Source organism: Dromiciops gliroides, chromosome X (genome assembly GCF_019393635.1).
Source record: "Dromiciops gliroides isolate mDroGli1 chromosome X, mDroGli1.pri, whole genome shotgun sequence".
Lineage (NCBI taxonomy): Eukaryota > Metazoa > Chordata > Mammalia > Microbiotheria > Microbiotheriidae > Dromiciops > Dromiciops gliroides.
This window is the reverse complement of record NC_057867.1, coordinates 51,640,552-51,657,545: the sequence shown is the minus strand read 5'-3', so window position 1 is coordinate 51,657,545 and position 16,994 is coordinate 51,640,552. Positions and strand designations below refer to the sequence as shown.

Here is a 16,994-nt window from a genome sequence, read left to right as displayed (position 1 = left end):
GTTCTTGGACCTGTGATCTCATTGGTATAGGGAACTGCTGGATGAGGAAACTCTCTCTCTTTTTTTGTTTGTTTGTTTTTTTTTTTGTGAGGCAGTTGGGGTTAAATGACTTGCCCAGGGTCACACAGCTACTAAGTGTTAAGTGTCTGAGGCCGGATTTGAACTCAGGTACTCCTGACTCCAGGGCCGGTGCTTTATCCACTGCACCACCTAGCTGCCCCTGGAAACTCTCTCTCTTAATGCAAGGTGGCCCCGTCTCTCTCATGTCTAGATTTAGGGTCACACGGACAAGATGTATCAGAGACAGCCCTCAGAAGGAGGTTAAATTATGTGTACATGAGGTTCCAGCTATGCTGGTCCTCCTAAGTAATGAGATCATTTGCTGATGTATTTATTCCCCAAGCTGGAGAGAGAGAAGAGCTCAGCCACTTACTCCCCTGGCCACTGTGGACAAGTTGCTTCATTTTCTTGTGCCTCATTTTCCTCATTTGTAAAATGAGAGGGTTAGGCTCAATGGCCTCCACAGTGCCTTCCAGCTCTAAATCTAAGTTCCCATGATCTTATGAGTGAGAAGATAATGGGCCGTAATGTGTTCCTGTGTGTGCAAGCATGTACATGTGCGTGTGTGTGTGTGTGTGTGTGTATTCCCATGTCTATTCCATTGATAATTTCTTTTTTTCTTTTTTTCTTTCTTTTTTCTTTGAATAGAATTTTATTTTCCAAAATATATGTAAAAACAAAATTTTAAGATCAATTTTTTTAAAACTTTGTGTTCCAACTTCTCTTCCCCCCTCCATTCCCACCCCCCACCCACAAGAACTCAAGCAATTCAAAATAAGTTATACATGAGTAATCATGGAAAACATTCCCACATTAGCTAGGTTGTGAGAGAAAACAGTCAAAAAACCACAAACTTCAGATTAAGGAATTGTCAAAGAGGAAAAGAAAAAAAAATTAAAAACGTGTTTCCATCTGTTTTCAGATACTATCAGTTCTTTCTCTGCAGATGGGCTGCGATCTTCATAAGTCCTTCAGGGTTGTATTGGATAATTGCCTTGCTGAAAATAACCACATGCTTCCCAGCAGATCATCTTACAATATTGCTGTTATTTTGTATACAGTACATTTTACTCTGCTTCAGTTCATGTAGGTCTTTCCAGGTTTTTCTGATAGTATCCTGTTCATTATAACCTGTATATAGTACCTTAAGCTTGACAGAGAACTTTCTTCATAAAAGCTCAGCAAAGTAGGTACCATACGTTTTGCCATTATAATCAGTCATCATAACTATTTCCCTCCATCCCATTCCCTTCCCATGACATTTACTCTATCTTCTTTTTACCTATTCCTCCTCAAAAGTGTTTTACTTTTGACTATCCTCTCCCTTGCTCTGCACTCCCTTTTTTCACCCTTCCTTCCTTATCTTCTTCCCCTTCTATTTTCCTGCAGGGTTAAATAGATTGCTCCTCCCAATTGGGTATGAAAGCTATCCCCTCCATGAGCCCACTCCAATGAGATCAGGGTCCCTGAGCTAATTCTATGTTCTAAATTTTTCTTCCTCCCTCCCTCTTCCACCCTCTCTATGAGTTCAAGCAATTCAATATGTCATACTTGTGCAGTAATGCAGAACATCTTCATCTTCCTTGAAAGTGTTTTGCTTTTTACTGCTCTCTCCTCTGCCCTTTCCTCCTTCCCTTCTTCCCCCCTCCCCTTTTCTCCCTTCCCTCCCTCAGGGCAAAAATATATTACCATACCTACTTGAGTATGTATTAGTCCTACTTTGAGCCAATTCTGATGATACTAAGGTTCACTCACTCCCCAACTCCTTCCCCCTCTTCTACTCTCCTCCATAAGCTTTTTTCTTGTTTCCTTGAGACCATCTCTCCCCTTCTCCCTCCCCCAGTTTATTCTTCCTACACCTCAACCCTATTTGAATGATGTCATTATGGATTAGTTAGGTGGCACAGTGGACAAAGCACCAGCCCTGGACCCAGGAGGCCCCAAGCCCAAATCCAGCCCCAGACATAAGACACCCCACCCTGTCTGCCCCTCAAAGAACAAAACATAAATGCTTTACAGATATCATCCCTTCATATTCAGTTCAGACCTGTGTCTTCTGTGAATTCCTTACTGAGATAGTTCTTATGATTTTGAAGTATTATCTTCCCATGTAGGAATGTAAACAGTTTGATCTTTTAATATCCCTCATGAAGTCTTTTTCCTGTTTACCTTTTTTTTTTCTGGATAGGGATTTATTCAACCAGAAACATCTGTCCTCTGTACTACAAGTTCCAGTCTTGGCTTTCAATGTTCTTTGTCTCCTTTTCTATCCTCTGACACAGGGTTTTCAAAGAGAGAAGACAGGGGTGACCAACAGTCCATTTCTTGGCATTGCCCGGGGTGGGGGTGGGGGTGGGGGTGGGGGTGAAGACTGCCTGTTGATTCCAAATTTCAGGCTTTCCTTAGGGTCCAGTGGCTTTAGGGCTTACTTAAGCAGACTGCTCCATCATTCCACAGTTCTTACTACTTGTGAGTGAGGTGGGACATGGAATAGACACGTGATATATCTTATAGTTTTGCTCATGTCTTAGTGGCTGCTGATGTGAAAACTGTGCCCAGGTTGGGTAACTGCTGTGGTACTGACCCCTCCTCAGCCAATGCCCTAGATAGGTACCATGGCCATCAGAATATACCCAAGGCCTCTTTATTATGGCCATGGCCCTATATAGTCCATTAGCCAGTAGGATGCTGGCCATACTCCTCATGTTGTCTTATAGAAAGGGATTCTGTATATGACATTGGAGCTACCTGTTTACCTTTTTATGCTTCTCCAGGGTCTTGTATTTGAAAGTCAAATTTTCTATTCAGTTCAGGTCTTTTCATCACAAATGCTTGAAAGACCTCTTTCTCATTGAAATCCCATTTTTTGCCTCTGAAAGATTATACTCAGTTTTGCTTGGTACGTGATTTTTGGCTGTAGTCCCAGTTCCTTTGCCCTCTGGAATATCATATTCCATGCCCTTTGGTCCTTTAATGTAGAAGCTGCTAGATCTTGCTTTATGCTTATTGGAACTCCACAGTATTTGAATTCCTTTTTTCTAGCTGCTTGCAGTATTTTCTCCTTCACCTGAGAGCTCTGGAATTTGGCTATAATATTCCTGGAGGTTTTCCTTTTGGGATCCCTTTCAGGAGGTGATTGGTGGATTCTATCAATTTCTATTTTAGCTTCTGCTTCTAGAATATTCGGGCAATTTTCCCTCACAATCTCTTGGAGGATGGTGTCTAAGCTCTTGTTTTGGACATGGTTTTCAGGTAGTCCAATGATTTTCAAATTATCTCTCCTAGATTTATTTTCCAGGTCAGCTGTTTTCCCAAGGAGATATTTCACATTGCCCTATATTTTTTCATTCAATTGGATTTGCTTTACTGTGTCTTGGTTTCTCATAAAGTCACTAGCTTCCATTTGTTCAGTCCTACCTAATTCTTAGGCAGTTATTTTCATCAGACAGTTTTTTAATTTCCTTTTCCATTTGGCTTTTCAAACTGTTGACTTTTTTCTCATGACCCTCCTGCATCACTCTCATTTCCCTTTTGATTCTTTCCTCCCTTTCTCTATATCTTTTTTCTATTTCTCCTACTTTCTCTTCAAAGTCCCTTTTGAGAGCTTCCATGGCCTGAGACCAGTTCATATTTTTCTTGGAAGCTTTGGATGTTAGAGCTTTGACCCTGTTATTATCTTCTTCTTCTGAGGGTGTATTGTGGTCTACCTGACCCCCAAAGAAGTTTTTGATGGTCTTCTGCTTTCTCTGCCTACTCATCCTGGCTTACTATTTCTTGGCTTTTAACTTCTTCTTAAAGTGTGGCACTGCTTCCAGGACATACTGTTCAAGCTACAGCGTGGCCCCGGGGGATGGTTGGGCTTCTTCTCAGCCTGCCTGACCTCGCTTTCATTTGATTTTAAACTCTCCACTGCAGGATGGTGTGGGGGTGGGGCTGCGGCTGCTGCGGCTGCTTCTTGGCTCTGCTCCTGTTCCCAGCTTCAGAGGGTCCCAGGTGTTTTGGTTTGAGGGGGGGCATGTTTTAATCTCACCTGGCCTGTTCTCAGGTCTGGAGATAACCTCAGGCCTACTTACTAAGCAACCAACCAGCAAAGCTTTCTGTGGTGTGGTTCTCAGCTTCCGATGAGCCTGTTCCCCTGCTCCCCTCCCCCACCTGGGCCTTCAGCCGCTCAGGATTTCTTCCTGGTTGCCTGCTGGGGTGGGACAGTCAAATCCTTCCCTCCAGTCCACTGGTACCCCTGCACTTACACCCCACCCCCCAGCCAGCCCCGGCCAGCCGTTCAACCCAACCATGCGTTCGGTTCCAAAAGACATCAGTGCTGCAGCTGATTCAGAGGCACTGGGGCAAAGTCCTCCTGTGGGTGTCTGGTGTGTCGGCCTGATTGTGGGGTTAGGTTTTCTTTGTGGCCCAGCGTGGCCCCCTGAAATCTATCTATAGCTGGAGAAAACTCTCAGCCCATATTTTTGTGTGTTTTTCTGCCCCAAGGGTTCTTTTATTGCTATTTTTGGGGTGATTGTATCAGGGGGCCCTATGTGTTTAATGTCTTTCCTCTGCCATCTTGGCTCCACCCATTGATAATTTCAAACAGTCTCTCCTTTGAGGGGGGTGACATTGAAAGCATTCAGATCATTTATAAGGAGAAAAAATGGCAGCATCTCAGTCTCTGTGAGTTGGTTGGGCCCTCCGTGGCCATCTGTTTAGTTTAGGCCACACTAGAACAGGAATTTCCTACTGTATTCCTCAACAAGTGGTCATCCGGCCTCAGAGTGAAGACTTCCAGGGTGGGGGAGCCCACAGGCTCCCAAAGAGACACCATCCATTTTGAGGGGCCGTCCCTGGGGCATCCCTCTTCCACATGACAGCCTTTCAGATCCTTGAAGCCAGCCCTTGTGTCCCTGGCAAAAATGTCCCTGGTTCCTTCAGCTGCTCCTTCTTTTATGGTGAGTAAGGGGCATTCATGGCAATTGAAGCAAGAGACTGAGGAGGACTATCCTTTCCAGTTCTGAAGAATTAAAAAAAGGCATCATCCCAACAGCAGCTTGTTCTCAGCTGCACAGACAGCAGGCTTTGATTTTTTTTTTTTTTTTTTGCTGAGGCAATTGGGGTTAAGTGACATGCCTAAGGTCACACAGCTAGTAAGCGTCAAGTGTCTGAGGCCGGCTTTGAACTCAGGTCCTCCTGACTCCAGGGCCGGTGCTCTATCCACTGCGCCACCTAGCTGCCCCAATCCCAATTATTCTTAAAATCAAAGCCTGCTGGGGCAGCTAGGTGGCGCAGTGGATAGAGCACCGGCCCTGGAGTCAGGAGGACCTGAGTTCAAAGCCGGCCTCAGACACTTGACGCTTACTAACTGTGTGACCCTGGGCAGGTCACTTAACCCCCATTGCCCTGCAAAAAAAAAAGAATAAGTGGGATTACTCTTTCCAATATCTGCTCTTCCTTTCTTCTCTCACCCCCTTTTCCCATCCCCTGTCCTCATATCTCCCCCAATGAAATGCAGATCAGGGTTTAACGGATCTTAACCAATCACAGGATCAAGATAGATCTGGAAGAGACCTCAGAAGTCATCTAGTCCTGCTCTATCATTTTACAGATGAGGAAACTGAGGTCCAGGGAGTAGCGACGTGACTTTCCTAAGGTCATACAGAGTGAATAGAAGAGTTGGTATTTGAACCCAGGGCCTCTAATAGACTCCAAATCAAATACTCTTTCCCTCCCACCATGCTGCTTCCAACTCTTCCACCCATCGCCTACCCATTCTTCAGTTAGACCCCTCTTATTCTTAGTCTCTTTAATTAAGTCAGCCTGCTTCCTGTCTCCCCCAGCTCAGGAAATGCCTTCCCACCATTGTTAGGTTTTGTCATCCTGGGAAGGGATGAAAGGAAACTCACAAGGGCACAGGAATTCCTCCCCATGTCACCAGAGCATCTTCCCCTCCCTTCCCCCCTTCCTACAAATTCTCCCTAGGATGAAGGGGAGAGGGGGAAGAGAGGGAGGACACTAGCCCATTTCCCATGAGTACGTTGACATGGTTTTGACTCCCTGTCAAAGTATGGCTACTCTAAAGCATGCAGTTCTCTCCCATGATCCATTCTGGAGCCCCGAGACAGAAAAGCAAGATCTCCCCATCCTCCCAGAAGCCAGCACATGGCCAAATTGGCCATGAACACTGAGTCTGACTGACTTTAAATGGATTGCGACTTTATCTCCTCCCAGACATGGCCAGATGGCATGGCTTCCAGGCTGTGGTTTGGCCACCCCTGGTTAATTGATTGGAATCTAGAGCGTGGGAACGAGAGCCCAGCATCCTTCTGGGACCTGGGGCGACACAGAAGTATTCTTCTATGTTGGTAGCTTTGGGGGCTGCTGACCTTAGCTTACTTCCCCCTGCCATATGGGAACCCCTGAATGTTTCCTGTGACATCGTCCCCTGTCGCCCAAAGAGTGATGGATTTTTCCCTTTACTTGTGCTTCCCATCACCTTCCTCTGAGCTTGGACTTTTCCTTGATCACTGTAGTTTGATGTTCCATGCCAGGAAGACTGGCAGCAAGACATCTTAGCTGCCAGGTTCTATCAGAGGATGGACCATTTAAGCTTTTAGAGAGAAAACAGTAGACGTAGTACGGAGAAAACAGTAGACGTAGTACGGAAACCACATTCAGGTTCTGTCTAGCCTGACTCCACTCCAGGAACGCACCAGCTTTTGTCTCTGGGCTTTGTTTCATTAGAGCTGCTTCACCTGGCCTTGCTCTTCAGGTAACAGTGGGAAGGGGAGCATTTAGCACTCCAGGCTTATCAGAGCTACTGCTCATCTATGTGCCAGAAGGCACTGTTGTCAACAAATGGTTATTGCTCTCCTAGTGTGTGCTGGCCACTGGGGCCACCAGAAAGCAGAAGATCTTGCAGGCTGTTGGAGGCCAAAGACCACCTGGGGTGGGAGGCAAGATGGGGATATTGAGAACTCTAGGGCAGATGCCAGATGATCAGCTTGTCCAGTGAGTGCTCTGTTTATTGGCTATGTGACCATAGGTAAGCCCTCTCTGGGCCTCTGGTTCCTAGTGTAAAATGATGGGGTCCAGTCAATAACCTCGAGAGTCCTTCCAGCTCAGTATTTTATACGCCTATGATAAATCAGGCCTGGGGTGGTTTTATGGAGGAGATTGAAGGAAGAAAGGAAGGAAGGAGGGAGGGAGAGAAGGGAGGAAGGAAAGAAGGAAACATGCATTTATCAAGCACTTAAATATGCTAAGGTACTGTGCTAAGCACTTTACAAATATCTCATTTTATCCTTATAACAGCTCTGGGAAATAGATACAATTATTGTCCCCATTTTATTTTTTCCCAGTTGAGAAAGCTGAATCAGGCAGAGGTTAGGTGACTTGTCCAGGGTCATACAGCTAGTATGCATCTGAGGCTGGATTTGAACTCAGGTCTTCTGGACTCCAGGCCCAGTGCTTTACCCATTGCAGCACCTCCTAGATGCCTCTGACCTAGGGTATGCAGGACTTAAATGGGCTTAGAAGGAAGAAAGGCCTTTCTGGCAAGGAAAATGAAGTGAACAAAGGTAGGGAGGTAGGAATATTTAAGCTAGAACTTCAGCTGATTCCAGCCTGGGCCCCTGAATCTCTCTTTTTTTTTTTTTGGTGAGGCAATTGAGGTTAAGTGACTTGCCAGGGTCACACAGCCAGTAAGTGCTGAATCTCTTGAAGTTAGCTTGCAGGATTCCATGTCACTGGTAAATCTTCCGATAAGCTAACAGAACCATGAGTAGAAGGAAGGACTGACTGGTGGCTTCTTGGTTTTCTGCTACTTGGCACCATTGTGGCCTGTGGAATGTGGAAGGCCAGGTTTTCCTTCTAGTTAGACTCAGTGTGTCTTGGAGGATCACGAATCTTGTTCAGTGGCTACTTGGGTGGGAAGGAGTGGGCTACAGATAAGCTCTTCTTGGTGGTTCTCCAGAACAGCTCTTCCATCTTGTGTTCTCATGACAGTGCATCTTGCTAATGGACCATTTCCATGGACGGTGCCTACGTAGCTATTCCAGCTCTTGTTTGTTTGTTTCTTTTTACCCAAAGTTCCCTGGGAAGCCGCTATTTAAGTGAGTAGTGCCAAGTAGGGTGAAGAATTGTTATGATGAAAATAGTGAGAGCTGAGATAATGTGTCCACACTGGTCTGGGAGCCCTTGAGGATGTGTGTTAGAGACAACTGGGACCTTCTTAGGCTCACTACTGCCCAATTCCTCCAGTTTTCTGAACTTGATTTGAACATTGCATGAGAAAAGCAAGGGCACTAATTTCCATGCATGAGGATAGTGTTGAGAACTTCATTGAGATTCACTTTAATTCAGCAAGCACTGATTGAGTACTTACTGCATGCCAGGTACTATACTATGCACTGGAATTACAGAGACCAAAATTAAACAGGCCCTGTCCTCAGGAAGCTTACTTTCTACTGGGGGGGGGAATTAAAATATACCCAAGTAAATAAATGCAAAGATATACAAAGTAATGAGAAATAATTTCAAGAGGGAGAGTGTGTTAAGAACTGGGAGGGATCAGGAGAGGTCTCCTATTTGGGGGTGGCACTTGAGATGATCTTCAAGGGATGCCAGAGGTTCTAAGAGGTGCAGGTGAGGCAGGAGGGGATTCCAGACCCACTTGGCGGTTCTAGAAACGTGTTCCTTCAGAATGCCAAGATTTGCAAAGTTCTGCAAGGTAACCAAGTCTTGGTTACTGGGAGGATGCCAGCCAGTTTGGTTGGCTCATCCAGGTCTCCAGCTTCTCTTGTACTTCCCATTTTCTGAGGTCCCTTTTGCTGCCCAGCTTTCAGGGGCATTTTGCCATTTGCCAGGAACTCTGAAGGGATTGGTGAACAATAGGCTGTTCTATTTTTTTTTTAATTTATTTATTGAGGCAATTGGAGTTAAGTGACTTGCCCAGGGTCACACAGCTAGTAAGTGTCAAGTGTCTGAGGCCGGATTTGAACTCAGGTACTCCTGACTCCAGGGCCGGTGCTCTATCCACTGCGCCACCTAGCTGCCCAATAGGCTGTTCTTATTCTTTCTGGATTTCAGTTCCTTAGGCTTATTCAGCAGGTTATAGCAGATGACAAGATGGCAGATTTTGGGAGGGACCTGATGGTAATCCTTATTTGTTTTGTTTTGGTTGTTTTTTTTTTTGGAAATTTTTTTGTATGTGTGAGGCAATTGGGGTTAAGTGACTTGCCCAGGGTAACACAGCTAGTAAGTGTCTGAGGCCAGATTTAAACTCAGGAAGATGAGTCCTCCTGACTCCAGGACTGACACTCTACTCACTGCACTACCTTGCTGCCCTAAAAAATATTTTGTTGTTGTTTTTGAGTCATGTCTGACTCTTCGTGACCATATTTGGAGTTTTTTTGGCAAAGTTATGGCAGTGGTATTGCCATTTTCTTCTCCAGCTTATTTTACAGATGAGGAAATTGAGGCAAAGAGGGTGAAGTGACTTGCCCAGGGTCACACAGCTAGGAAATGTCTGAGGTCAGATTTGAATTCTGGTCTTCCTGACTCCACTGCAGCGTCCCTTAGATGCCTGTATGTTCTCCCTCCAAGACTCTGTTTAAGCTACCTCCTATATAAACTATTTTCTGGTCCCTCAGCTGATAATGCTTCAGTCTCTTCCTTGTATTCATTTATCTTTTTATATGTTTTATTGTCCAAGTGAACCCTCTTCAGATTGTATTATGTTTCCTTATTTCTCTATGTGTTGTATGCTCCAAAGGTGAGACAGTGTGGAGATTGGGCAGCTCCCAGGCCCCAAGTTTGAACTCTGACTGGCACTGGCTGTGTGACCTCGGGCAACTTCCTAAAGACTGCTGATGGCTTGGCTGCTGTGGTAGAGGGAATTTCTACGCTGGGAGTCCCCTGCCCCAATGAATTCACAGGTCAAGACCAAACTAGTCCCATAGAACCTATAAGCTCTTTGACGGCAGGGACTGTTTTGTTTCTGTCTTTGGATCTCTGGCCACTGTCTGCCCTTTGCCTTTCAGTGGCTCTCTTCTGGTCTGCCATGTCCCATTACAAATCAGGCACATGGGTAATGAAACCCTGGCACTGAGCTCTGGGGATGGGCAGACCCCTCTGTTGGGGAAGTGGTAGCCCTTGTTCTTCTGTCTCTCCAGTAGAAAGTATCAGAGGGCAGCTAGGTGGCACAGTGGATAGAGCATTGGCCCTGGATTCAGGAGGACCTGAGTTCAAATGTCACCTCAGACACTTACTAGCTGTGTGACCCTGGGCAAGTCACTTAAGCCCAATTGCCTTAAACATCTAGGGCCATCTCTAGGCATCCTGATATATATCTTGCTACTGGATCCAGATGGCTCTGGAGGAGAGAGGGAGGTTGGTGACATTCCTCCCTCACTTAAATCCAATTCACTGCAAGTCATGACATCACCTTGATGTCAAGGTCCTCTTTTTTTTTTTTTTTTTTTTAGTGAGGCAGTTGGGGTTAAGTGACTTGCCCAGGGTCACACAGCTAGTAAATGTTAAGTGTCTGAGGCTGGATTTGAACTCAGGTACTCTTGACTCCAGGGCCGGTGCTCTACCCACTGCGCCACCTAGCTGCCCCTGTCAAGGTCCTCTTTGAGAACAAAGGACCACCACCACCCCCAACGAGTGTCCAAAGGGACCAATCGGCTTTTTGTTGACTCTCTGGGGGTGTCTTCTCTCGAGGATCTGGATCCCCTGCACCCAAATGTGACTGGGAAGGTGGGGCTGGAGTGGCAGGAGTGGGGATGGAGGAGGAAGGTTGTGCTGTACTTCACACAGAAAGCATAGTTAGTAGCCTATAATTGTTTTCTGCCCGCCCACCCTCTGCCATGCCTGCCATCTTCTCTGAGCCAATTTGCTGCCCCTACTTTCTTCTCTTTTTATACTCACCCACTCTTTGTTTCCCTTTCTCACTTCACTCCACCCCCTCTGCCCTGGCTTCTAGACTGTGTCATACATTGGCCCAGCAATTCTCTTGCTCATATTCCCAGTTTGCTCTTGCGTATCCACTCTGTGTCTTTCTCAGTCAGCCTTGCCTCCTTCCCATCTGAGCACCTCGGGGCATAGACACTGACATGGCTTCCACATGGCCATGTGGCCATCCATCCAGGATGAGGGAGCTAGGGGTTTTTGGGGCAAAAGGCCTGGTACCTAGAAGGCTGAACCAATGATGCCAACAGACGGATGGCCCCCCTGGCACATGGCTCCCATCACGTCAAGCTGCTGGCAACATTGATTTGTCTTTCTCAAAGCATTCCATTAACATTATGTATCTTCTAGGCACGGCCACTATTTCAGCATTCCTCAATACATCTTTGCCTTTTCTTGGTCTTTCTGAGATGAATGAATTTCCCTTGTGATGTTGGCCTTTGTTTACGAATGGGTTAATCTCTTACAACATCAGCAGTTTTTCTCAAAAACAGTCCAATGTTCTTTGCCTTTTTTAAAATTGAAATATAGATATTGTCAGCATAAACTCTGGGAGTCTGTACTCCTACTCTTGCTTGTGCTGGGCCAGTTTGGTCTTTGGAGTATGACTGGTATCTTCCCCTCCAGATCCTGGGTGTTTTCCTAAGACTGACAGCTTGAGGGTCCATTCCAGTGTGTTCTCCCCACTATTAATCACTACTTAGTTAGTGTTTCTCTTTTTCATTGGTTAGCCCAGTGACTCATGTCCCAGTATCATTTGCCCAAAGAACTTTCTTTTTTAATATAAATTTATTTATTTAGAATTTTCCCCAAGTTACATGTAAAAACAAATTTTCACATTGATTTTTATTATTATTATTATTATTTTTAATTTTTAGTGAGGCAATTGGGGTTAAGTGACTTGCCCAGGGTCATACAGCTAGTAAGTGTTAAGTGTCTGAGCCCGGATTTGAACTCAGGTACTCCTGACTCCAGGGCCGGTGCTCTATCCACTGCGCCACCTAGCTGCCCCTCACATTGATTTAAAAAAAAATTTTTTTTAAATTTTATTTTAGTTAGGCAATTGGGGTTAAGTGACTTGCCCAGGGTCACATAGCTAGTAAGTGTTAAGTGTCTGAGGCTGGATTTGAACTCAGGTACTCCTGACTCCAGGGCCAGCGCTCTATCCACTGCATCACCTAGCTGCCCCCACATTGATTTTTTAAAAACTTTGTGTTGCAAATTCTCTTCCTCCTTCCCTCCCCAACCCTCCCTAAGAAATCAAGCAATTCAGTATAAATTATACATGTGAAATCATACAAAACACCTTCACCTTAGTCAGGTTGTACAAGAAAACAGACAACTTTAGAAAGAGGAACTAATAAAAAAAATTATACTTTAGTCTGTATTCAGATACCATCAATTCTTTCTCTGTAGATGGATTGCATTTTTCATAAGTCCTTCTGATAGCATCCTGCTTATCATTTCTTTCACAGTTACTATTGCTAACCATATTACCCTCCATCCTATTCCCTCCCCTTGATATTTACTCTATTTTCTATCTTCTTTCACCCTATCCCTCCTCAAAAGTGTTTTGCTTTTTACTCTCCCCTCCCCCAATTTGCCCTCCCTTCTGTCACCTCTACCCCCTTATCCTTTTTCCCTTCCACTTTCCCACAGGGTAAGATATATTACTATGCCCAAGGAACTTTCAATTAGTTTTTTTTTTACACAGGGATATTTACCAAGAAGAACTACTGATAAGAGAAATATAAAGAATTCCCCTTCTCCCTCACTCTCCCCGCCACAAAATCTGGGGCATGCTCTCCTCACTCCACCTGAGTCCTTGGGAAGAGTGGGCTCAAACTTAAAAGCATTTGCTCTGAAGCATTCACCTCCCCCCCCAAGGTCGTTTCCAAAGGCAGGCTAGCCAACAGATGAAGTCATTCGATTAAATGGCATCTCAGCTGCTGGGACAGATTCATTGCTGGGGCGGATTCTGCAGGTCATTCACTCCTCAGGGCTGTGTAGGAGGCCAACTTTGGGGCCACAGAGAAATGGAAAAAAACAACGAATGATATATTTTCTCAGTAACAAAAGGTGGCATATGTGTTCTTACTTTTCATACATTATCTCATTTGATTCTTATACTATCCCTGTTTGGGACATAGTGCAAGTTGTACCCTGATTTTACAGCTAAGGAAAATGAGGCTTAGAATGGTTCAGTGACTTGCCCAAGGTCACACTGCTAGTAGATTTCAGAGTAGTGACTCAAATATGACTGTTCCAACTCGACTCCTTCCCATCAATCACTCCTCCCTTGTGAGTTCCTTATTGGATGATGGAACAGCTTGGCACAGTGGAAAGGACAGTAGCTTAGGAGTCAGAGGACTTGGGGTCAAATCCTGCCTCCGATGCTTATTGCCTATGTGACCTTGGGTGAGTCACTTACCTCTAAAATGAAGGGTTTGAACTATGTGGTTTCTGTGGTCCCTTCTAGTTCTAGATCTAGGATCCTATGATTTAGAGCTGAAAGGAACCTTCGAGATCAGGTAATCTAACCTCTTCATTTTACATATGAAAAAACTGAGGCTCAAGCAGGGAAAGGAATTTCAGGGTTACATGAGTAGAAAGTACCAAGGGTCAAATTCAGGGCCCCTAATTCCAAACTGTGTAGGTAGTAGGTTGCAATGGAAAGAATGCTAGGCCAGGAGCTTTTAGCTTTTGATCTGCCACTTATGAGTGTGATCTTGTTCATGTTACCTCTCTTGACCTCAGTTTCCCCATCTGTTGAATAGGATAATAATAACATCTGCCCTGCTGACATAAAAGGTTGGTTGTTGGGATCACATAAGATGTATGTATGCATGTGTGTATTATTTATATATATAAATATAAATATAAATATATATATATATGTGTGTGTATGTGTGTGTGTGTGTATGCACACATACATACATGGATAATGTCTACTAGGTTAGAAAGTTCTTTCACAGATATGAAAGATTAAATCTGGCCCTTTGTTCTTCAGGGCTAAACAAGCCCCTCCTCAGACTCGAATTTAGTAAGGAGTATTTCTCAGAATTTAATGCCATGTTCTTAGTAGAGTACAAGCTGCTAAATACATTGATCATGAGATGATTGTTATATATGTATCCATCTGGCCAGCCGCCCGTCATCACATGATCATGAATCACACCGGCCATTTGTGCTTGTCACTAGCCATACGGAGCATGAATACCTTCCACCACCTGCTCCCGGGGAAATTGACATCTCTTTAGATTTACTCATTGCCACTTTCCATTTGGGAAACTCAAAAGGGAAAACAAACTCATGTTCAAGATAGAGGCAGGTGGGGGATCAGAGCTCTGGTTCCCAGCCTTTTTGGTCTCAGGACCCATGCAGAGAGCTTTTGTTTAATTTGGTCATATCTATCAGTATTTACTATATTAGAAATGAAAACATCTTGAGTATTGTTAAGGGAATAGTTTTGAATTTATGGCTTTCCCCCCCGAAGGGGTCTTGGGGACTCCTAGGGATGTCTAGACCACGCTTCTAGAACCACTGATATAGAGAAAGGAACACTTGACTAAGAGTCATGTGGCCAGGACTCAAATCCTGGCACTATTGCTAGCTAGGTGACACTGACCAAGCCGCTTCCCCTCTGTGGGCTTCTGGTTTTCCCTCCATAAAGTGAATTCCATTTTCCAAGAGAGTTTGGAAACATTTCTTATCAGCATGCTGATGGCCAGGTTATCACACACAGACTCTGCTTTTTGGGGGGGGCGGGGCAATGAGGGTTAAGTGACTTGTCCAGGGTCACACAGCTAGTAAGTGTCAGGTGTGTAAGGCCAGATTTGAACTCAGGCCCTACTGAATCCAGGGCTGGTGTTTCAGATTCTGCTTTATGTCTTAGCCTGCCCAGCCTGTGTGTTGTAGTTATTTGGTGGAGAAGGATGCTTTGTTGTCCTTTAAATGGAAGTGTCAGGGAACCAGAGGTCAGAGCCTAGAGGCCCGGAGGCCTGGCTTACTTGGAGCAGTGTAGAAGAGATACAAATTGTATTGCTCTGAACCTAGCAGCCCTGCCACATGCCCTTGCCTTCTGCTACACTTTGGAGGGAGGCCTTCTGGTAGGTGGCCACGTCTCCATGGAGGCCCACATTCTCTCATATCCTTTTATCATCACAGGCTCTGGGAGGCCCCAGAAGGTCTCCTCCTGGGTCTCCAGCAAAAATAATGGAAAGTCAATGAAACCATTGGTTTTGGAGCTGGGAGAGAGCTCAGAGACCAAGTTCAACCCTCTCTTTTTATCCATCAGGGAACTGAGGCACTGAGAGGAGGAATAACTTGCCCAAGGTCACAGAGGTCATAAGCAACAGAATCAGGCTTTGGATAGAGACTCTTCGAGTCCAACTCCCATGCCATGTCACCTCCAGACTAATTTAGTGAAGGTAGAAGGTGTTCTGAACATAGAGATACCTTAAAGCAGGTGTTCAGATTTGGCATCTAATTAATTGGATGAGATCCATTAGTCATCTCTGTTGTTCTCCATGTGTGCCGCCCGCCCACGGTCCTCACAGGGAACAGGAAGTGCCTGGATGCTGGGCTTTCTCATAGCAGTAGTTTCCTTTCATAAATATAACATCTTGATCGAATTCTGATTTGGGGCAAGCCAAACAAGAAATACGGGATTCCAGAACCAGAAGGATCCTTAGGGGTAATCTAGACCAGCTTCCTTATTTTACAGAGGAGGAAACTGAGGCCCAGGGAGGGCAAGTGACATGCCTAAAGCCATACAGTGAGTTGCTGGTAGAGTTGACAGTTATATAGAAAAATTTGCAAAGAGTGTTTGACATATATTATTTTATTTGATCTTCACAACAGTTCTAGGAGATTGGTGCAATTACAATGCCCATTTTATAGATGAGGAAACCGGGGCTGAGAAAAGGAAGTGATTGGTTCATGGTCACACAGTTAGGAAGTATCCAAGGCAGGATTTGAATCCCAAGGCTTTCCTGACTCTAGGTGTAGTACCCTCTCTACTACACGATGCTATGCCTATATTAGAGAGAAGCCTTCAAGCCCAGGTTGGATGAGCACTTGGCTAGGAATGTGGCAGAGGGGATTCTAGTTTGGGTCCAAGTTGGCCTCAGTGGTCACCAAGGATCCTTCAAGCTCTGGGGTTCAGGGAGTCATGCTGGCTCATGACTGTACTCATCCAATTTTGTCTCTCTGTAGGTTTTGCAAAACATCCTGGAGACCGAACAGGACTATGCTAAGGAACTACAGTCACTTCTTGGGACTTACTTACGACCCCTCCAGGCCAATGACAAGTAAGATTTCCATTGTCAGGTCCACACTCAATAAAAGCCAATAATGTGGCCATTACACGGGTGTCTTGGAGCTGGGCAAGAATTCCCATCATGCACGAGTTGCCAAGAACATGGCCAGGGCAGCAGAAATCCTCCAAGATGTCGCTCCCCAAGAATTTGGCCGTGGAAGAGAAGATCTGATTTCCCTTTCTGCCGGGTGCCCTGATCATCCTGGATCTTTTTTCCATGGTGTGTCTGGCTTTACTAACCTCCAGAAGTGAAATGGGCTCCCTGGTTATTTTACTCTGTGGTTCTCGCCAATAATCCCTATAAGCATGTGAACTGGGCAGGACACAGATTGACTCTGACCTTTGCTCTCCAGGAAGGCCTCTCTGTTGGGATCTGATAGTGGGAAACCCCAGCAGAGGGCTGTCCAGAGGAACTGCAGGCGGCTGACTTCATCCAGCTCCCATCCACTGGCACCATTTTCTCCTTCACCTTTGCACTGGGGAAAAGCAGTTCCTTAGAAAGATGTCTGACAGGAAACTAACTGCTCCCACCTCTTCCTAATGGCTCTCCCCGCTTCCGGGTTCTTGGAGATATCCTGGAGTCTTCCCTCTCCTTCCCCCATCCAACAGTCTAATAAGTCACCCAGTCCTTTCATTTCTGTCTCTGGAGCTTCTCTCC

The 16,994-nt window shown here is 45.3% G+C and overlaps 1 protein-coding gene across 7 annotated transcripts in view; it reads left to right on the top strand.

Annotated features, from left to right (window-relative positions):
* ARHGEF6 (Rac/Cdc42 guanine nucleotide exchange factor 6) overlaps positions 1-16,994 on the top strand; it is a 121,455-nt gene that overhangs the window by 53,583 nt on the left and 50,878 nt on the right. For all 7 annotated transcript variants that reach the window (XM_043974317.1, XM_043974314.1, XM_043974313.1 and 4 more), the window contains one exon: positions 16,234-16,328. In XM_043974317.1, coding sequence (XP_043830252.1) covers positions 16,234-16,328 — 95 coding nt within the window. The remainder of the gene's footprint in view (positions 1-16,233; positions 16,329-16,994) is intronic.